The sequence below is a fragment of the Plectrocnemia conspersa genome, unplaced genomic scaffold (genome assembly GCF_051122295.1).
Source record: "Plectrocnemia conspersa isolate PC_06_02 unplaced genomic scaffold, ASM5112229v1 ptg000001l, whole genome shotgun sequence".
Classification (NCBI taxonomy): domain Eukaryota; kingdom Metazoa; phylum Arthropoda; class Insecta; order Trichoptera; family Polycentropodidae; genus Plectrocnemia; species Plectrocnemia conspersa.
Window position 1 is genome coordinate 17394055 of NW_028277165.1, and position 24064 is coordinate 17418118.

A 24064-nucleotide genomic window follows, 5' to 3' on the forward strand; every position below is an offset into this window, starting at 1 on the left:
ACAGTTCATGATTTTATAAAAAAAATTGAAGCGATCGTTTGCCTGGTTTTAATTTCTAAATTCTACTCTGAATATTTGACTCAAAACTTTATTATATATATTTAAGGGCATATAGGTGTGTGTGGTGCGATTACTCGTTTATGGATGTTGAACACCACAGTTTTAGCGCGGTACTAAAAGTGGTGAAAATTGCCAATAAGCAACGTCGAACACTGAGGTTAAAAATTGAATTGGCCAAATGAGAGTGCACGTATTCAATTTAAATTGCAAAGGCGGCGATGTGAAAAACGGTTTAGAAGTAAATTGCATGCAAGGGCATTATTTAATTCCGAGTAGGTACCCAATAACGATTTTAATTCTTGACACTCTTTGAAATCCCAGAAATCGAATCTCACTATTATATGAATCCCAAGAATTTGGTAAATTCGCAATTTTTATATGGAAATCTAGTACTTTTTTGTAGTTTTAAATTAGTTCAAAATGACAATAAAAAATGTTATACCTGTATATAAGGAGACGTTATTAAGACAATGCAGTGCTCTTTTATATTTTAAAAATGTCATCCGAGACTCAAAATTATACGACAGTAATAAAAAGTCCGCATTCACGTGGTATAACTTATAATTAATCAAATTGAAATTAAATTAAAACCATCGTAACCTAATGCCTGCATTACACTCTCTAAAAATTGGCCAAGGTTGGCCAAGGACGGAGAATATAGTGGGTTATTTCGGTCGAGTTCGGTTCTGTCTGTGGAGGTAAAGTGGGGGTAATTCAGTCGACTTGGCCAGCTTCGAGCGCTTCCGAACATTGTCGGCTTATTTTCCGAGTCAAAGGAACCGAAGTCGGAGCTGCTCTTTCGATCGCGAGCGGTGAGATACTTCCTTTTTTGCTCTCTCGCGTATTAAGTGACGACAGTGAGAGAGATAATGATATGGTTTTTCGCAAACTGAACTCGCTTCGATTTCAGCGTCCTATAGTTAACACGCATGTCGAGCGCTGCATCGTGGTCACGTGGTCAAGTTATAATACTACATGCTTATCGGGGACTTTAACAGACTCTTACTGACATCTTTGAATATTTTAGGGCACCAAAAGGGATTAATTATATTTTTGATAGTATATTCTTCTAACAGATTTTTTTTCATATAAAATTAAATAATTAAAAAAGAATTAGTGGTACTTGATTTTGTTAAAAAAAAATTGTTTCGAATATCCTTATGTATTTTCCTAGATCGGTTTATATAAATGTCACACCATAACGAATTCTTATTTAGAATCGATGGCGACAAATTCTAGGACAGTCACAGATGTGGTGTTCGTATTCTGAAGTATCATTTTTATGCCTAGTGTTATTTTGCAAAAGCTGACAAAGTTTTTGCGTAAATTGAATATTTACGACCGAAAAGTTTTCACTGATATTGTATTGGTGAGTGCCCACACTAACTTTTACAATTATTAGTAGCATAATTTTAATAACATGACAATTTAAAAATTGCGATTATTTGGCACATTTTTCGATCGCGCGCAAATATGCGGGTTGTACGTGACATAAGCCGCGGTCCAGACGTCATTCACGGCCGCCGTTCGGACGGCATATGAAATTTGCGAAAGTGTGGTCGACTTCAGTTGTAACTTTGGTTCGGACAACTTCCAGAGAGTGTAGTGCAGGCATAACAAGTTACCCCAAAGCGTCATGATGGTCAAAAAATACATAGTATTATTAGGATAATATAACACAAGGAAGATAAAATATATTACTTAGTAAATAAAATCGTAAAATTAAATGATACGAAACGGACCAGCTTCTCGTAGCTGACATTAAATATACCAATGAACAATGCCAGCGTAATGTCAGAGCTAGTGCGAACGTCCTTTCTCTTTACGTTCACATAGGACGCGATTATGATTCTCGAAGACGTTTCGGAATTGTCAAAAAAACCTTTCATCAGTTTGAAGAAGTGTTAAGCGACATACAACTTTCTGCGAGAACTCAATTAATCGTATTCCAACGCTCCTAAAAAAAAGCGCTGAGATACAAGAACGAAAAATAATCAAATATAAATGTATCTCAAGACCCTTTTCTGTACTTTTTCAATCAAGAGGTAATATTGGGATATTCGGGAACTCCAGATTATAGATTCCGATTCAAGAATACTGCGAGCTAAAGTGTCATAGAAAACACTAACAACTAAAATAACTCTATAGAGAGGAGTCCACAACAGATCGAATGCATTTAAACAGTTTTAAATCATCTGCATACAGAAGAAAACTTATATTTATAACTGCCATATGTATGGCATAATAAATAACGTGAAGAGTAGAGAGCCCATGTTGGAACATTAAGGAAGATAAATTAAGTAAGTAAGGACGAAATCAAAGTATTTTGTATTTTGCCATAAATATTGACAATAAATTATATAGTATTATTGAAACCTTATTTTTAAATACTTTTTTGTATGAATCAACAAAAAATCTTTTTTAATAACATAGTTTTGTATATCTGCATATGTAAATATAAACATTTTATAAAAAAAAATGAAATATAAATGTCACAAATATTGACTTTTTCGAAAATCGTTCAACTTGACATAAAATCATAATCCAAAAGCATTAATTTAATCTGATACATCATTAATTTAATAATTATAATTTATTAGACAACGATTTTAAAAATGAGAAATTAAGTGTTTTAAAAAATATTATTTTAAGTGTATATTTCTGAGAAAATAAACCACACCGACCATAAAATAACACTTTTTTTAGAGCAGTCAAATGTTAACTAACATAAATTATTGTTAATCTAATTTAAATAAAACACCGTAGCGGTTTTATGAATTTACATTCGGACTTTTAAAATCCCCGATAAGATATTGCTTTATGGTATTGTACATAAATTTCACCGAAATACTTAATTAATACCAATATTTTAACCATATTTTATTCGGAATTCAACAATGGTAAAAACATTGCTATAAATTTATATATCATGTACCATAAGCTCCGAGTGACTGTAAATTGTAATTAAGCGAATTTTAGAAAACAGTATCAAGGCTTTCCCTCAGGACTTTAGCATAAATAACACATTAACGTCCTTATTACAAGTTTCAATTATGCAAATTGTTATATGTAAAATTTGCGTGTTTAAAACATTTTTTTAGATAATAAAATTATACATCGTTGATGGAATATAAAAATTAAATTGAATGCGACGGACAGACAATAGTAAACTTTCTTAATTAATTTCGAGTTCGACTCGATGATCTTAGATAATGTGACTTTTTAATTTATAAAAAATATAGATATGTATAAAAATGGTAATTAAATCTTCAATCTCGATTCAGGAAAGGAGTTTATTCAATAAGCTGATTAAAATGTGTACTTTATGTATAATATTCTAGGCACCGGGTTTGTGTACTAATCCTCTAAGTGCTCCACGCAGCAGTGAAGCTTATCAGGTAAAAATCGATTCTTGTTTAAAATGTTACGGAATCGTTCTTACATTAAAACTTTGGCGATGTCGAGATTTTAAGACAATAATAAGTTTGCCAAGTTAAACGATGAGGACAAAAACTGGGTTTCATATACATAATTCATATATTTTTAGATTAGACGTATTTAAAATGGACCAAAAATTCCTGTTCCAATTTCGGCTAAAACCGAACTAAATAATATATGTATATGAACCTAGAAACAGACCTGCTGTAAATAATATCGTATATTGTACGTGTTTTCGTTTTAACGTGTGTAAACAAAATATTTGGCTTAAATAATTTATCATATTTTTTAATATTGAAATCAGAAAAATTATGAGTAAAGACTATTATGCTTCATTAAACCATTATAAAATGTTTAATATATGTTTAATTCAGACAAACTACTAATGCAACATATGATACATATGATTCAACTTTATTTTATAAATGGATTTGTAGCTACCACACACAAATGACCACGTCTGAAAAGGTCTTTGTCTCAAACCCTAAACTCGCATTAATGACTGTGACTAAAAATGATCATTCATCAACAATTGAGAGAAATAACACAGTAGTGTAAAGAATGGTGAACCACGCAGACTTCGTTACAATTCTATAAATAGCACGAATTTACAGTAAATATTCTCTGTCATTGAGTGAATTCGTTTGTGGCGAAACGGTCACGCATATCATAAATCACCGCATTCGTGACATTCCCGAAAATTCAATACGACTTTGGACGTGCGAACGTCGCTTTCTAAAGTCGTAGACCTATTTCGCCATTCTACAAAGCGACTGCAGCGATTGGCTGGATGATCGCTGCATAATTGCGATTAAGCAGCAAGCCTTGTAGCCTTGGATACATAAGCTTGAACTCTGAGTCAGGCAGTCAGTCACAAGTCACCAACAGCCACTCAACAAGCAGATTCACCCCGCCACCGATAGACGCGAAGAGACGACTTGACACTCCCAAACGATCATCGCAGCAAGAGGAACTGCCTCCCGACACTCGCTATAGACAGCTACAAGAAATCTGAGGATCATCCAGGGACATCATCCTTGCGCCAGCTTCACGACCACTTGGAGAAAACGTCTCACCATTAATCGTCTATGTAATGAATCGCGTACCACTTTACAAATGTATTTAATGGCTGTAGTTGCTATTTTTTATTTAAATTCATACAACGTGCAGTTTTGTATAAATTGTTAACTTATTAAAAATTCTGCCATCGTAAATTTTGGGACGCAATTTTTTCAATACATCAGAATACGAAATTTAAATGTGCACCAACACATGCACCAACGGCCATAACAGGACTGATTGTTAAAATTTAAATTTGATAAGCCACACAATATATAGCAGTGAAATTATGTATATACAGCATTGTCTCGGATTACAAGGTCAAATTTATGCGTCAGTTCAACAAGCTTCTCTGCAAAATTTGCTCCATAATGATAATCTTAAAGGCTCAAGGACAACGATCGGCTTACGATTGGGAGACGAGTGTCACTCACAGAACACGAGACTGGATAAAAATCATATTATAAAACGAGGCCTCGCATTAGCTCATTGGAATTTGTTAGAGCATATGTACATATATATGCATAAAAAAATATTGTTGGGAATTTATTAGTATTGACTTTCTGAACTATAAGTCTGAAGTTTTAAAGGCTCTGTTTATTTTCGATTTTGTTACCAAACATATTGTAAAACTGCATGTTTTAAACTGACCGACTTGAATGTTCTGTCAGTCTCTATATGATATATCAGTTAAATGGTTGTGCAGTCAATAAGCATCCTATGCATCGACAACCCAGATAATAACCATTACGCATAATATACTTACATGGGGATTCTTGAAATTACTTGAATATACGTGCACATTACTCAAAACGTTATCCGTGTTTGCTCAGTTCAGGAATGTGAGCACGAAATAATTCCGTTGGAACAGATAAGACATCAAAGAGGAGCAGTTATGCTGGTTTCATTTTGCTTTTTCCATATAGCTTTGCATGCGTGTAAACAAACGGTGCTGGAAAAGCACGAAAAATCTTTTAATTAAAAAAACATGCAATGAATTTTTATTCGATTCCTTTTCGCTCGAAAGGGATGAAAAATATCAATATTAAATAATTTAGACAACAATATTAAAATTATAAAATTATATTTGATATGAGTAATTATTACTAACGCTGTGCGATTATTTTAATTCCATACCTACAATATCCCTTGTCGCTCTAATTACCAAACTTAAATGGAAGGTTTAATCAATTCTAAGCGCAAAGCCAAACGATTACTTGAATTTTATATATTAACTGTTTTTATTTTTGCAATAATATTTTGCCAGTATTTAAGTATATAAAAATAATATTAAAACACGTATCATTTAATAAAACATATAAAGTGGAATCAGCCATCTTTGTTATTGTTTTCGGTGGAAAGCCCCCATACATTTTCGCAATCTGTCGATTCACACGTGGAGTGGTTTCTTTTAATTATTATTGTAGTTTTTAGAAAACGCAAATATAAAGTCGAATAAAGTAATTTAGAAAAGCGAGAACATTTTTTAGTCATTCATATATAATACTTCCGACCTTTATTAAAAGCCTCTAAGAACGCATGCATATTTATAAACATCTGGCATCCTTTCTTATGCAGCGGTACATTAGAAGCCCTGAATAATTCTGAAAATTGACGCCTATTAAGATGACACAAACACATGATAAATAAAACAGTGAAATTCGACTATTGAAGGCCAAAGCATGAGTTGTTTATTAACAGATTCAACGTTTTTTTCAACCATTTATTTTTGGAAATTATTTTAGAATAACTACACTTTAGTTTTTCTCATTAAATTTGTTAATTTTTCATTTATAATATTTTTAGATTTCTTGTCTAATAATAATCGCAAGTTGACTAATATGGTATCGATTCAAAAAAATCGATTACATGGACGCTTTTCAAATGACTAAATAATTGGATGTAAGTGTTTTCCTCCATAGCTAAAATTCAATGTTAATTTGTATACTTTTTGTCAGATTTTACTCATAACATTATTTATTTTAAGTTTGCTGCTAACATATATTAATAAGTAGATAAGTAAAATGTTTACGCATTTTTTTTGTTTTTAGCTTAGTCTCATTGAATTCCAAAATTGTTAGTTGTTAACTATTTCTCAACGTCGTAGTCGATTAGGCCCGTAAGTTAAACGTTCACGACGTCATATGCCTTCACAAATGACGTTTGACCTTTACGTGTGGCGAAAGACTAATTAATTGAAGTACAACCGCGTGACACGTGGAGTGATGCTCTCTCTCTAATCGTTGTCCCTGATTTTAAGGGCGCGTTCGCTTAAATCCATCAGGTTTTGTGGCGTTAAAAGGGTTTTTGACGCGGATATAATGGAGACCTTTCGATCGACGATTATTAAATTAATAAATAAAGGACAGGTTTTTAAATTAAAAACGGTTTGGGCGGCATGTTGGGTTATTAAAATTTCAGAAGGTAGCCTAATGGTCGTAGAAACATAGCTTTGATACTCTGTTTTTCATAATAATTTATTTAAATAAATATCTCCCAATATGTCAATTTAATGTTTAATAAAAGTAGTTATTGATTAATAAAATTATTTATAAAAAATTAAATAATCAATTTTTTTAATACAGCACAAAATTTAAATGAACTTAATAAGAAATTACCTATGACGCGGAAAAGTTGCCTTATGCTATCTGTGAAAACTTAAAATCGTTCCTATCAAATTTTAAGACATGTAAATAAAAATATTAAGCATTTTCTAAGTACGTTGAATTTTGACAATAATATTTGAACGATCGTCCGCCAAATAAAATGACGTTTTTTTTAACTAAACTACTTTTCAATATTTCTTCACTTTAAAACTGGTTTTTAAGAAAAATAAGATTAAACACTTTCTAAGAATATATAAATCATTGTATTATTTGTAGGGGTTCCTCTTTAAACTCTCGAACTAAATCGCCGTAACCACGACAATTATAAGGATGAACATGACAAAAGACTGTAACTAAACGAACCGCCACAATAGCCTTCGTAATGTCCAGGGAGCAAGTAAACAACACGTCGTAATTACCCTCCGATGGAAAAAAAAAAATTGTTGTGGAAACAATGCACCATCAGACGAAAAAAACCGTTAACGTTTAGTCTGTTGCATAGTTCGACCTTTGAATATGTCCATCAAGCAAATTTCACTCTCCAGAGGCGTGGATATATTTCGTTGGTCGAACAAACAAGTGCAACAATTGGTTGAATGGTCGATGCATTGTTATGATTCGTCAGAGAGTTTTCCAAGCTTATGATACTTAAGACCTGTCTCCAAGGAACGAAGATCCAGAGAGGAACAGACATCGAGGGACATCAGCAGATAGCAAGAGGAACGTGCCACAGAGAGAGTAATTTCACCAGACTACGAGACCTAAGAGGACCATCCCCTGGACATCATCCCTCCGTCAGCTTCTCCACCAGAGCTCGGAAAAAAGCAATACTCGACCATAATAATTTGTTGCAATGTATTCAATACAAATAAAAATCGTTACCAACATATATTTCTGGCTGCGAAGTCACGCCCCTTAGTTTCTCAGTACTTCTAAGAAACCCGTCTACGATACCTCATTCTCCTGAGGACGACGAAAAAAGAACAGGCCCGACGACAACAGTCTCCGAGGTTCTGCGTGCCCAGATAACGTGCTCCACAAATTGTATCCTCAGTGGCGTATTTTATTAATGTTAATTTCATGTTTCTTTTTTATATTATATTATACAATATTTTAATGTAATTTTGTGATTTAAAATTAAACTAGCTTGAATTGCTTTCACTTTATCAAACCTAAAATCCTCACAATATTGATAATACAAAAATACAATAAATTATTTATTAAAGAAATAAAACTTACACAAATGGTAACTACTTTGAGTTAATATACTTTAATAGATAGCTGATAAATAGAATAGATAGAATTTATATAAAGGATAAAAAATTAAAGTATTTGCTATAAAATTAAAAGCAAATACTTACCAAGTGAGTTTTGATAAGCTAGCAAAAAAATTGAAAATGTCATATTTACAAAGTTTTCCAAATGAATTAATCTGCATGAAAAATACACCCTGGTTTAAAAAAAATATCATCTTAAAAGCAGCAGTGATTTTGGTACTAATCTTGAATACTACCACAAAATTAAATTTTGATTTTATGTATTTGCTACCATAGATCGATTAGAGTGAAATATAAAAATTATATCTATTTTTGAAAATATTCAGTTTAAATATTTCAATTTGATCGCTTTTTTTAATTGATTCTGTCCCACCGCTAAAAACTTTTTAATATATTGTCAAAACAAAGATCCAAAAAAATAGAAGGAAGAAATCATAATATATGTAATAATACTACTTACTGCACGATAGTAACTATATTTTCCTAATACCGATCTGAATATTAGAAATTTGTTAAGAAAATGCGTGAGTTGAAGTCATTGGACTATTATATATGTATGTATATATATATAGAATCGACTTTATGTGTATTTTTTAGGAAAATACTCGACCCTAACTGCAAGCAACAACAACTCTATTTATACGTAAATGTCTATGGAATACTATAAATGCAAATCCATCGCAAATGGTACGGTACCCAAGCGATTAATCAATATGAATTTACTTGAAATCCTTAACAGTGGTTATACGGTAGAAACCCTTCAAACGACAAAATAGATAACGATTGATTTATTGAGCAGCATTATTTCATTGATTAAAGATCGTTTAACCAAAATATTGCTTTCTATCATGGAATTAGAGCCTATTTCAATTAAGCGAATTTAATGCATCTGAGTCATTAAAAGGTAGAGCTAATTGCTTCGACCTACTAATTATTTTAAACGGTCTTATGGGGGCAATGAAATGAAGGATAAATCCTGTCGTAATTTAGGCTTTGATACTATATTTTGTAAATTCGTAGAAGCAAAATGTACTTAGTAAACAAAACCGATAGAATTATTCTCAACTATTATACATCAATAGTATTACATAATGAAACGCTTCTATTCCTCACTTGACTTCACTTATCTAGATTGCACGTATCAAGAAATTCATCGTTCAACTTTAGTCTAATCTCTAATCCTTCCGAGGATATAATTTCTTTACTTCACGCTTCGTGAACTTTCCGCAGCGTTATATTATTCATAATGCTTCAACCAGTTTTTTTTTCATCCTTTTCACGTCGACCTTAACATCTCGCCTCGTAAATTCTGCAATGTCACCACACGTCAGAACAATAAGGTCTAAACATAATTGAAACGTTCATTACTGTCATATTTAATGCACTCGGAGTGGAATCTGGAGCATTGTTCGTTTCTGAAAGCTCTAAAGCGTCCAGACGAAAATTTCTCGACTCACGCCAGCGAGCTGGCGACTAACCTTCACCTTTCACCTTATTGTGTATATCAAAAATAACCATAACACAAAATTCAACGTGAAATACGCTTCCATTATGAAAGCGCGACCCGTTTTTTATTATTTATTTCCAATATGACCAGTTGGACTAAGGCATCCAATTTTCCAAGCATACGATCACGAACTCAATAAATCAGAGGTACGAAGTAAAAAAGCGAATTTATAGTGCTACGAAAACTTCAACTTGTAGACATGTTTAATGCGAATCAATTGTGAAACTAAATGTATATTGGAAAATAGTATCAAGGAAATGGAACTTTTTTTAAAAAAATCGATAAGAAAGTATATTATTTATTATTGAATTTGTGCAAAAGTTTTGACGTATTATTGTCTTTCAAAAAATTTTATTCAAATAAATATATTTTTTGCATCAGTTGTTATGATCGTCACGCCTTTTTGCGAGTTTATTAATTCCATTTGCAAAATCTGAATAAAGTGATGTTTTGACTTTTATTATTACATGAGACATGTTAACTGCCATTGTTGTCGGAAATGAGTTATATTTACTAAACTAAGTTTCGTGTGCTCTTTCAAGGGACTCACTCGCATTGCTCGAAAACAGTTAGAAGATATAGAACTACGATAGTAAGCAAGAAACATGTTAACTAAACTTTTCTATGTATTAGAGCAAAATATGGGTTGAGCTACACAGTTAATATGTCATTGCCTTAAATGTGTTTTGACATTTGATCTGTTACGCGTGTATTTTTTATTATCCAAAATTACTTTAGTACAGGAAAAAAATGTATAAAAAAATATATGAGACATTAACATCTTATTTTATAAAAAAATAAAATAAAATAAGTAAACACCTTTACATTTCATTGAATACAAGACAATACAAAATGATTAAACTACAGCTTTAAAATTAAATAAATTTGTCTAGTCAAAAATGGAGAAAAAATCTATTGTATTTAAAAGATAAAAATACCCTTTCAATCTGTTTTTCAATCGTCTTTTAAAATATTTCTTTTTATAATTAAAAAAAATAGAATTACTTTATTAAATAAAGAAAGTCATATATATGTCAATGACTACTAAATTTATTTTTATTTTCGCTGTAGCATCATCACTACACGTTTACAAATGTATATATTGTGGTAAAAGACAACATCATTTCTTTCGCTCTGCTCTGTCCAATTAAAGAGAGGTGTTTAATTTTATTATCTTTACTGTAATTGTGTTGATGATTTTCAAAGACTCATAAAACACGATACTCTTTATATCGCACCAAACATAAAGCATTACCTTTTTGGTGGATTTCAGCTTTGTAACCGCTTAATTAGATTTATTAATGCTGGCAACATGTTTTTTCGCGTCAATCTGTGAGCCACTATTATTTTTCCAACTTCAATTATTAGTCAATGCAAAAAATATTTGTATTTTTGTCTTGTAAGTAAGCAGCTGGCAATTTTTGAGGGATAAGTAAGTTCAAAACATTTAATTTTGAATCAAATACCTGTTTGCCTCCTATATTAAATTTAATATGGTTCTAAATCGGTTATTAACTCAATTCATCCAGCTTTTGGTTCATCAGTCGATTAAAAACCCAAGATTAAAATTTTAATAATACAGCGGCTCACTGATTTCTAATATCACAGTTACTTTTTTCATAGTCATCTAAAATATAGCATAATATATACCGACTAAGCCAAAGTTGAATATATATATGTATATATACATACAATATTAAAAAGAGAGTGTCCTTTACACAATATAATAGTTAATGAATATACTAAAAATACATAGTTTGCATAAATAAAATCGTAATTATTTTACTGTAACAAACTTAAATAATACTTTGAGTTTAAGATCGATATTTTCCTTTAACATAATATTATTATATTACAGGGCTATTAAAAAAATCAAGGGTTCTACGATTAAATACAATATTATGAAAATGTGTTATATAAAATATAATTTTTAAAACATAGATTTGATACTTAAATTGGAAAAAAATATTGGAGTCATATAAATACGTAAAATATTAATAATTTAATTGAAAAACTCAAATATTTTACTATAGTAACTTGTGATTAAGTTCGATATTCCTCAAGTATGATAAGATAAAAAATGTAAACAAACAATAATTGATTATATTTTAACCTATTGTGGTTTGTGTGAATCAACTCGAAACAAATTACATTTTTTACAAATTAATATAATATTATTTCAAGGTCATACAAATACTTTCAAGGGTTTTGAATAATAATACAATAATAAAAAATATAGACTGTATTCATGTTCTGTGAGATAAAACTATTAGCGTCAAAACTTATGCATAGATACAATCGTAATAGTTATGTTTTATCAAGTTATTAGTAGTCTGAATATACGAAACTCAAATATATTACTAATGTTAGCTTGTGATTAAAGTTAATATTTTCCGTTAATATGATTTGGTAACTATTTGTAACATCAAAACAAACATTACGGTTTGCTTAATCAAAATATAATAATATTTTTTTAATATTATTTCAAGGCAATTCAAGATCTTGGAACGCTTTAAGACGTGACTAAAAAATGGTCGATGATTATAATTTTCTTTGGCAAAAAATGATTGATATTTGCTACATATTTTTTCGTACGTTATAAATGATAAATAAATATCATTCTTTGCATATCAAATATTTTAAGTAGCCCGCATGATCGTCATCTTTTTACACACACAAAAAATCTATATACACCAATTGACCTATCGATATTATTAGTTCAACGAGCAAACTATTAGGTGTTTGTGTCTCCCAAAAGTTGTAGCTCTTAACTTATTGGTAGTTTTTTCTTACAAAAAATATAGCATTGAAACAATAGTGAGAAGTGCCGATACCAGGCGGAAAAAATGTATTATTGGCAGCATTATATAGTTCTTTACCTTGAAGTAAAATGACACTCTTATTATTAAAAAATCATGGATGTTTGATTTTAAAATATTTATACTTCTATAAATCATTGATTGATTTTACAGGTTTCGTGAGTTCATAATGTACAATTCCATTAACCCATCTAACAAACATAACTTCAGCAGAGGATTTAGATAATTTTAATTTTTTGTCACCAGTAAATACAGATCTGAAAAAAGAGTTTTATGTGGTATCTACACTTTTCAGAGCCGCCGGTCTGACTCGCAATCCGTGTCTCATTATGGATAAAAATATATTTTTAGCATGGATTTTTACATTATTTCAAAATATAAGTAATAAAATAAAAAGCAAGATATATTTCTACCAAATGAAAAATAGATTGGAGACTATATTTGATATGCAAAAAATATTTAAGTTTTAATTTTTAAAGACAATTTGTTTCTTATGAATTTCATGAAGTGGGTCTTAGGCAAAAATATTAGATCTGAAAAATCGTACCGTCTCAAAAACATTTTTTTCGAAAAATCACTAACGCAATAATTAAATAACAGTTAATTACGCGTGTCTTTGAATACTTCTAAACTAGCTATGAAGTCATCGTGTACTTTTATACAATAAGGGTGGTTAAATCATTAAGATATCCTTGTTCATTCAACCAAACTAAACATGCTTCTCAAAGGTGAAACAGTGGCGTTTATTGACCATTTAAATAAAATTACTAAAACAGCTGTATTTGGTATATTTGCGACTCCATTCTCAGTTGACATTAACTTAAATCTGATATGCAATTTAATAATAAATATTTATTCTAGTGTCTTTATTGCGTTTTTCTCATATGAAAAACACAAAAAATAAATGAAAAAAAAATTTTAGCGTCTTAAAAATGGTGTTTTAGTAACATTAATTATACAGTAGCTCATCTAATTCGGCTCTTAACAAACTTTTGCGATATCTTAAACGTTATAATTTGTCCTCTAAACAAAAATTTCCAGTTTAATTTTTTTACTATTTAACTACGTCAGTTATAAAATTATTAAATAATTAATCAAACGATACGCGAATCATAAATAAAAAACGACGATTCCAGTCAGTATATACTTATTTACTAAACGATTATATTTTTAGGAAGGTTTAATGAATACGAAAATGAGAATAGAAGTTAAACAATAGAAATCCAACATAATGCTGTCAGTTAACATCAATTGCCTATTTATAGGACACTGCGGCGCGAATCATAAAGGCAGGTCATAAATGAGAGTTCATTAGAATCGTCGATTGAAACAAGCACTACGACTTATGTGTTTTTTTCTATAGATATTTAATAGCAATTCAGTGCAACGACCTTAAAATTGCATTTGTCGCATGGTATAAATCGATTTAATTGGCACCGGTCGACACGCAATCGCATAATCGTCATTTAAAATGCTAGGTGCGTTAAATATTACACTATCTAGTGCTCACCGGAAGTGCTCAAGCCTGGGCTGGCCGTAAATTTGGCCACATCGACGATTTTCACAGCGAACTGCTGCTGAGTCTGGCGATGGATACATCTCCTGACCAAGCTGAACGGTCCCCTGCGACAAAAATCGGATTTAATATCACATCTTCGGAAAGCGCACTGTCAGCGGTGTCGCGGACGTCACTCACTTGCCGATAATTTCGCACAGCTCGTACACGTCGTCGAACAGCACTTCGTCATCGGCCATGTTTGCCAATATTCGCAAGCTCGGCCGGTTCACGCGACGAGATCACTTTTCATAAACGAAAACATCGAACGAAAACACTTATCTGTCGGACGGCGCCGACGCACATTGAGGTTAGGTTACGCCCACGTACGAACGGACGTTCACTGCACAAAACAAACACAATTTAAGCGAAGATCTGACGCGACCGAACTAGATCCGAGCGTCAGATTCGATCAAACCACCGGCGAACGCGACGAACGCGACGAACGCGACAGCGCTCTCGCGACTGCGAGAAACGTCAAAAGTGACATTTCGGTTGACGTACGAAACGTTGGCCTTAACGCGCGATTTTTCCGGCATGTAAAACATTTAAATACAATAATAACAAACGAACAAATACTATATTTAGAGTTAAATAATTCAAATACGAATATTTAGAAACGTAAATATAGCATGTCCGCTATATTTTGACGTTAGGACCGCGAAAACATGACATGCATTTCTTATCGTCACTATGTGCAACGGCGCCATTTTTAACATGCATTCTACACACGTTCAATATGTTATTTTGTTCGATAAATAAATTTATTTTTATATTGCAAATAAAAAATACACAACACAATATTTTATATCGAAAAACGCGGCACGTGGTGTTCCAATGTAACACTTATTCGCTTATCGACGCGAACGTCAGTCACCGCGAAATCGATGGTTTGTGAACTATGGGATGTAAATATAAACAAGGCGATTTAGAGGCGATGGCGCTACCGCTCCGATCGAGGCGCTGGCGCTGGCGCGGGTGCGAGCGCGAGCACGAGAGCGAACGAGGATTAGGCGCTTGACGTGCGTCTGGCGAGTGGCGACTCGCGGCCGACACTCGGGGGCGTAGCGGGGCGAGGGGCGCGGAGTACGAGGGGGCGAGAGGGGCGAACCGCCCTTGCGCAGTGGCGTGCGCGCCGCGAGGCGCCTCCGTCCTTCGCCCTCCGTCCTACACGATTCCAGATTCGATTCGAATTGACCCGGATACGCAGCTTCCCGGATGGGATTCTCCTTTCTGGACTCTTTTCTCGCTAAAATCTGACAATCTCAGAATGAGATCGTAGCGAAAATACAAATAAACGAATCACACAGGCCAATTTTAAGACCGTTGTAAGCCGGAGCTTTCCAAGCCTTCCAAAATTATAGGAAATGCTATCATTGCTAAAATCTCATCAGTTATTCCAGTGCTACGCAACTTTTTCTTACCGATTGCACACTAAAGCTCTTTACGGAATTCCCCGACACACGCACAATATGTGATAAATAGAATGAGCAAAAAAATATATTTTACACTGTTTTTATACTTTATACAGTTTTATAGATGGAAACCCCATACCAAGATTTCAAACTATTTGTATTATTTTTTTTAGATTACCAGAAAAAAATTTTTTTATACATTAAATCAAATAACATACATAATATTTTTATTATTTTTCAATGTGTTTTTATTAAAAAAGTATAAGCTATGGACTACTTTAGAAGCAATTTTGATACTGGTCTTTTAAATTACTTTTTGAATAAAATTATTTCGACTTATATACATATGTTAAAATTATCGATGCTTTTCAATCTGTGATTCGCATTAGATCAAAATTAAAATCATTAAATTTATTTTATTCTACCTTGTTTTATTTTAGCGTAAGAAATATTCATAATGAAGCTAAATACTTTGAAACTCAATATAAATAAAAAAAAAACTGTTTTTTTTGGATTAGTTGACGAAAAGTAATATAGATACTTTTCAAATTTAAAGCTACGTACATTTTCTGTTCTTAGTAACATACGTTAAATTATTATATAATTTTTTTCAATCTAAATTAAAATAGTAAAATTTGCTTTTTTTTACTTTGTCTTATTTTAAGTTGAAAAAATGTATTTTGAAAATATAAATAAAATAAAAATATAAACTCTGCTGAGCTTGTCCTAACGGCTACAAAAGCGACCATCAACGTTTTTCTACATTAATAAGTTATAAAATTTAAACTGGTTAAATGTGAGCTAGCGGCAGCGAACAAACGTTGGTAAGAACATTTAAACCATTTATGTAAAGTAAATCTTTCTGTAAATTTAAGCAATCCTCCTTTTGAGTATTTGATTCGTTGCAAAGAGTTAATCATGGGGTGTTCACTGTTCTGTGGTACTTTTTTTATTTATTTTGCGTTAAAAAATAGTATTTTTCTTTGTAAGTATTTGTTTAAACTATAAGTATTAAAAAGTAGATTAAAGCAAGTGTTATGAATATAATTGTAATCTTATGCAACCCACGAATTGAAAACCACTGATAATAAAATAGCTTATCACGTGTTACTTGAAGAGTAAATGAACGTTTCGCAACTGTTGAATTTGAACACGGCTCAAATTCAACAGTTGCGAACCAATATAAATTACGATAATCCCTAGCAGGAGGTATAGTTTGACAGCTAGTTAACTGATGACAGCTTAATATCTTGGCCTCGTATGCCTTATTACAGAACGGTTTTTGCACAATCCGGGACTTTCCGGTATTCTCCTTGTCACTTGGTAGGCGAGTAATACTAGTTTCAAATATTGTGTTTGTTCGCGTCCGACGTCTCATGATTTTATTTTATTTTTTTCTATAGATAAATAAAACGTAATTTTGTATTTTTGAAATCAGCACATATGTACATATCTAAAAAAATGGGAATTATAAAATTAAGGTTTCAGTTTGTTTATAAATAATATTGATCGGAAAAAAATGTCTGGTTGGCAGAACAAATAAAACCGAGAAATTAATTTTAAAAGAAATATTTCCACTTGCAAAATGGACAAATGTGGTAAACGTTCTAATTGTTATAGTTATATTTTTTGCAAAACTTAATGTGCCGCTCAAATTAAAAATAAATTCACTGTTTTTATTACATTAAATTATTGTGGTCTATACCGAAACATATTTATTTTTCTTATCTTATTTGTTCCTTCATCATCGGGTTTATTGGTTTTCAAGTTTCATTAATATTATAAGCATATCTTAGCAATAACACGCTACAGATAAATAAAACGTTCTCGGTTAGTGTATGTAATACAAATAAATAAATTGAAAGGCTGCCCTGGGCACTAGTGCGAAAATTCAACTTTTTTCGCAAAACTTCTAAAAGTATATAAATCCTTACTACTGAAAATAATATGCTTAAAATAAACAAAAAATATTAAATAAACTACACATACTATAGAAAACGTACATAGCAGTGCGGTGCTATTAATAAATTGGGTAGATTCGCCGCATGCCCTACAACCAGGGCCGCTCCTAGGAGGTTGAACGCCCGCATGCAAGCAAAGATTTAATCCCGCAGCAGTATATCATATTAACCTTTAAAATATAAATGTAATGGTAGTTTTACAAATAATTTAAACGGCGCAGTTTTACCTATTTTAAGTAAATTTATTAAGAATTTGTAGGGATTGTTTAGGCTGGGCAGGAAAAGTCTCTATTAGTAAAATGGCCCAGCTTCTTTGCGGCCCAGTATATATTGAAACCAATTGAATTAAAATAAAAGTTTATGAGTAAAATATTTTTAAAATGAGTATTGGCACTGATAAGTCGCTTTATGCGTCGAAAATATATCAAAAACCTTTCAGTAAAAAACAATTTGAGTGAAAGATAATTATGCAGATATTCTGCGAAGTAAAATGTCAATTTTGCATATGTACACAACCAAAATTCGCGTTGTATTGCAAAAATAGCCTCGATACTTTATTTGAGTAAAGTTGTAGCTTATTAAAAAATGTCCAGAAATATCGCGCTTAAAAGTAAAACTTTTCGCGCTACGAGGCCAATTATTGCTCATATTTTTCTTATACACGCGGGCCGCTGACTGATACTAAAAGTGGAATGTGACCCACGAGGCTGAAATTGTTGCCTATCCCTATTTTATATAGATAAAAATAAACATATATTATATAATATATATATATATAAAAAACAACATTGGTTATTATGCACATAATCTAGTAATGATAAATCCATGGCGAGTTTGTCGATCACTAAATTAGGAATTTTATCGGCACAAACTGTGAATGAAGTGACAAATTTCAGATTCGTTTTTAAAAATCTGTCGTTTACGAACAACATTTGCTGGTAATTGTTTTTTTTTAATATGCGGATTTAGTTTTATGTGTTTTATTGTTATAATATAAGAATCCACCGACCTATATTCAGAGCTCTATGTGTCTTCTTATTGTAGTTTTAGTATCCACCGATCTGTATTTTATTATTTTTCCTAAAAAAAGAATGTCAAGTTTTTTTTAGATTTTACTATTTTTTATTCGTACTATGTTAAATTAAAATTTAGTTTCGATTGTGTTTATTATTTAACCCCATATCTTATTATAATTTATTTTATATACATATATGTATGTATGTACATATGTATATGGGCTACTTATTCGTGAACTCCACCAAATTTGGGTTGCCTCATTAAAATTTACAAAAATACCTAATTAAATATTTTTTAAATTATATGTATATTTTTATTACATATTTTGTTTTAATTTTATTTATTTAACAGAATAATAAAAAGTAAAGAAAAGTTATTTATTCTTCCGCTAGATGGCACATTATTTTAATATTCATTTTTATTGTAAAAAAATTTAAAAGATTTTGATAGAAATTTATTGTTCTTTTTTTTATTAATACTATTAATATTGAAAGTTAAATCTTAAATATTCCAATAGCAAAATTGGATTTTTGAAATTATTAACTGCAAATTGAGAATGTTCTGCAACACATTCAGTGAAGTAAATGGCAATAAAATAAAATTTGAGTTAAAGCATATTATATAAAATTATATATAAAACTACAAATTACAAATACCAGTTACTAAAACATTTTCAATACGATTATTATTAATAAAAAATATTGTTAACCTTAGTGAACTAGGACAATCTCTCGCAGGTAATATCTTTGCATTGGTAATTTTTATAATATTTTCAATAATATCTTTTACCTCTATGGATACATTGATACTAGTAAGTAGGTAGTAATAATTACGAAAAATCTCCATATAATTTTATTTTTTAAGTACTACTTTCTAGCCACACTATGATATACAGCACAGAACTGATTAACCTTGCGACACGTTAGTAAATAATTATCTATATATCTTCTGTTATTCATTTTTTCTAGTTTCACAATATAACCAAAAACGCAAAATGTATTTAAATGAATGTATTTTTACAAAAAACGGTGTGAATAAATTTCAAAACACACATATACATACATATACAATATTGATATATCGAATCAAACCGAAAATAATACAATAATCTTAACCATTTCTTACGCTTATACTAATTACAATATTCCATATATTAACACTAAAATAACACAATATAAAACAACAGATAACAACATAAAATTTATTTATTATAAATCAGTTCAATTACATTTGATCTTGTCGTTCCTCGTCTTCATTTTCAGCTCTTCACAAGACATTGTTGTGAACGTCATCACTGCTTTATGAGACGATTTGTCCTCATCAGGTATTTTGTTAACGTAAACTGTATATTTACATCCAAAATTTAAGTCGTACAAATCTAACCGGGTTATCTGAAATGATTAAATACTAAATAATAATCCAGTGATCTATATATAAATTGAAATAATACATACCTCCGTTGTGACTGCCATTTGTTTTCCTAATTTGAATCCTTTATCTTCTCCATCGCATGGTCCAGTCCACCATTGAACCGAATATCTTTTACATATTATAATTACTGTTAAAAAGCACGGATACGTTATTTCACTTAAAGTATCTAATTACCTAATATTGTTACTTGTTCTTGAAATAACAGGTTTCCAAGATATTCTTGCAAATAGCTCTTTATTCCAATATATCTTTCTCAGTGATAAGCTTTCTATCTTATGGTCAGCGCTTCTTTTTGAACTGTTTCCATCTGAATGTGGAATGGTATCTGAAATTTATATAATTGTTAGATTTTGAAAGATAGATGTGCATGTTTGACTATGCCAAATAAATACCATTAGAGAACTTTTTGGTATCCAAAAAAATGGCTGCCTTATCACTTTTTAGCCGCGTTGTGCCAAATTGAGATAATGCTTGCACTTGCAAGAAGTATAAGGACTTTGGTTGCAATCCATTTAATTCACAATATGTTTGATCCTTAATATTCATTAAAATTATTAATCATTATTCTATCAATTATATATGTATAGAATTAAGCATGAATATTGATACAAACAGAAATATGAATATCTTCATTGTTATATTTATATGTACCTAAAATGTCCTCCGTTGTTATTATGATCTTGCGTTTTGTTTTTATAATGCACCTTATTAACCCTTTTCCTAACAATATACTCATAAATAAAAATCAGAAGCGTTGAGTTCTAGTGACATTGAAAATCAAATAATACTTCAGCTTGTGATATACATATTTCTTTTTATAGCAACATTTATGCAACTTAATTACCTTATTAACAGTTTGACTATTAACCAAAACCGAATTTTGCTCTTGATCGACCTCTTTAAGTCTCCGACTCCAATAAACCTTATACTTTTGAATAGGCAGATCTGATTGCAAGGGTGGTTTCCATCTCAGAATACCGTTAAACGTTTTATTATAATATTGAATTGTGTCCACTGTTAGATTTTGTGGCAGTCCTGGTATTCTCGGACCGTGAGATGTAGTGAATGCTTGCGACGGACTGGAGAAACCTCTCGTGCCATTTTCATTCACAGCGGCAACTCTAAATTGGTACCATCGTCCAGGTTTTACATGTTTCAATGTAATGCTATTACTAAAAATAAAGAAACAGAAAAATTAAAATGTACTTTAATATACAATTGTAAATTAAATGAAAACATTAAACTATAAATAAGTAAATTGGCAGCCGTGTTACATATATAAGTACAGTGATACCTCGGTATACATCCTTAATTCGTTCCAGATCCTTGGACTTATACCAAATAGGACGTATGCGGTGTTGTAACTCATACAAGTTGCGCATGCGCGATGAGTCTTTTTGACTCACACAAGTTCTAGCACACACGCGGGTCGTATTCCAAACGAATGTCCAAGCAAAATGTTTCTCGTCCAAACAGGACGTATACCAAGATGGACTTATTTCAAAGCGAACGTATACCAAGGTACCACTGTATATAAGTATGTCCGACAGATAGCGTATGAATCAGACATGCACTACAAAAGCCCAACAATAACTTTAAACAGTAAATGCACTTGTTCTAAAGTAGAATAATGCTATGCCATGGAATAATAAAGGAGTGATATCCATTGAAATTTATCGAAGAATGATAATTTAGTATAGCATGTTTGTCACTCTGGCAATTGTCCATGTATTTTAGAGCTCAAGTACAGATTTTGTACTTGAGCTCTAAAACAGAGTTCTGTAGCAGATTTTAATTATTAGTCGTAGATCGGCATACCACATCGTCCATAATATTATGCAGTTATAGTGTGTGGAAATGGATAGCACAGCAGCTAACTTTAGAAACAATAGAACGTGCATTGATGTCTAAAAAAATTGGATGCCATGTAACTAGATATAAAACATGAGTTCACTAAGTAACTGCACACTAAGCCAAATGATATTTTATAGACCGCTCCATACACTTTCTATACACCGGAAGACTTGTATGAACGCCATCAATACTATATCATTTTGTAGCATTTCTGTTCATAAAATATTTAAAGTATTCATTTGTATTATAGCTATTGTATAAAATAAAAGATTTGTACCGCTTCGATCGCTTTCTGGCCATCCACTCTTCAAACTTTGACTCAGCAAAGTGCTTCCCTATATATTGCCTCTCCTCAATTACATACAATATAGGTGAATTGTTTGAATTTGTAGACGGCGTCCAGCGCACTCTAACAGTCCGTCCTCTGGGTCTCTCCACAACGACTACATTTTGAGGTATAGTTGGCAAACCTGAATCATAATCAATGACTTTTAGTTAAAAGTGCATGCTAATTTCATATCGCTACTTTCAAATCGAACCTGATATTTTATGCAAGCCTCGAGGATGTTGGCATGTAGCTCCGCAGTCATGCTGACAGCACTTGAGTAATCCTGGACAGTTTGCATCAGTCCTACAGGCTTGCACGCAAGCTGCATCCCAAACGTTCAATTCTTCTGCTGCTTGGCAATCTCCTGGTTTCTTTTCGTGTTGCTGGCAACGTTTTACACACTGAAATTAAAAAATTAACGTCAAATTACAATATTGATCTCTTCACTAAGTAAATAATGTTTTTTTACATGATATAGCGAATATGTCATTTAAGTATATGGGGTATAAAAGTAGGGTAAAACAACCCTTTCACAAGTATCAATTACAAATAAGTCTACTTAAATAAAGTGAGTATACAGTGAGTATTTAGCTTTACAACAGTAAAGCTAAATAATATATATTGTAAAGCTAAACAATTCTGGGTCACCAAGAGAAATTTTTGGGCCCAACCTGTGCTCCTAAAAAATCGACAAGTGGTTAACTTTACTATTCCATCATGCCCCTTTTTACCCTTTCGTATAAATTTAACAGCCAATTAAACTTCTTTCTATATCTAGTAAAGAGAAAAACTTTTCATTTCACAAAAATTATCACAAACATGATAAAAACGTCTGTTTTATATAAGGGACAAACAATAGCAAAGGAATATCTTTACTTTCCAATGGAACAACTTTTGTTTAATTTGTGTAGAAGCGCCCTTTCACAAACACTTCAAGGATTTATATCCCCAGGCAGAAAAACTCGGAGGCCTTAAAAGATACTAAAACCTTGATGTCGAATCACCGATAGTGAGATTCCAAATAATGTGAACGTGCATTGGCAAAGAAGGATGTGGATTAATAAGAACCGTTCACGTTCACAGATATGAATTGAAATAAATTCAATTCATATCTAATCAAATTCAATTATAATTACAAATAGATATTAAATGAACCTCAAGCTCAGGCCCAGACTAGAGACATACTATATGCCCCTTCTCTCAACAGCCCTATGCATAATACTTGCAAGTGGAATAATAAATATTTCATTTATTAAACTTGACTTAATTTATTTTAATAATCAATATTGTGTTTATTACTGTTTGACTTACAGTGACTTTCTGTTAACAGCAATTACCGAGTATCAGCATTTAATTGTATACTTGTATGGGTTTTTTATTGCAAGTAGTAGTGTGTTTAAGCTAAAAAGCTTCGAAATTTAACCCACAACTCTCCCTCAAGTCAAACCTATGCACTGTCATTTATATATATACATACATATACATAATTTAATTATAGCTTGCTGGTCTATATGTAATAATATTCAAGCAGTTCATAAATATTAAGGATTCTTAAAAGCATCAGCGCAAAAAACTGCAGTTTTACAGTTCTCCAGAGGATTTTCTAAATGGAACACAACCAGCTAAAGTCAAAATATTGGCGTCGGCTTATCTACGATGGGGGGGGGGGGGCAGCCTGTCAAGGAACAAATCTTGGTCACAAATGACAGTCCATTAAGGTGTTGTCTTGTTAAAGGG

At 31.6% G+C, this 24064-nt stretch overlaps 2 protein-coding genes across 11 annotated transcripts in view; both read right to left on the reverse strand.

The window, feature by feature from the left end:
* The window catches only part of CASK (peripheral plasma membrane protein CASK), a 569337-nt gene extending 553960 nt beyond the window's left edge, over nucleotides 1-15377 (reverse strand). For 3 of the 5 annotated variants that reach the window (XM_088193269.1, XM_088193251.1, XM_088193278.1), the window contains exons 1-2: nucleotides 14463-14788; nucleotides 14277-14389 (exon numbers count right to left, since the gene is read on the reverse strand). In XM_088193269.1, coding sequence (XP_088049395.1) covers nucleotides 14277-14389; nucleotides 14463-14521 — 172 coding nt within the window. In that variant the 5' untranslated portion in view covers nucleotides 14522-14788. Of the gene's footprint in view, nucleotides 1-14276; nucleotides 14390-14462; nucleotides 14789-15268 lie in introns of those variants that run through there. The other 2 variants (XM_088193258.1, XM_088193285.1) reach the window with 2 other exon arrangements.
* Nucleotides 15378-19709: 4332 nt separating this feature from the next.
* LOC148239015 (anosmin-1-like) overlaps nucleotides 19710-24064 on the reverse strand; it is a 31417-nt gene continuing 27062 nt past the window's right edge. For 3 of the 6 annotated variants that reach the window (XM_088199247.1, XM_088199167.1, XM_088199329.1), the window contains exons 3-9: nucleotides 22539-22728; nucleotides 22277-22469; nucleotides 20990-21317; nucleotides 20538-20679; nucleotides 20320-20470; nucleotides 20169-20253; nucleotides 19710-20105 (exon numbers count right to left, since the gene is read on the reverse strand). In XM_088199247.1, the coding sequence (XP_088055373.1) occupies nucleotides 19935-20105; nucleotides 20169-20253; nucleotides 20320-20470; nucleotides 20538-20679; nucleotides 20990-21317; nucleotides 22277-22469; nucleotides 22539-22728 (1260 nt within the window). In that variant the 3' untranslated portion in view covers nucleotides 19710-19934. Of the gene's footprint in view, nucleotides 20106-20168; nucleotides 20254-20319; nucleotides 20471-20537; nucleotides 20680-20989; nucleotides 21318-22276; nucleotides 22488-22538; nucleotides 22729-24064 lie in introns of all 6 variants that reach the window. The other 3 variants (XM_088198998.1, XM_088198939.1, XM_088199079.1) reach the window with 1 other exon arrangement.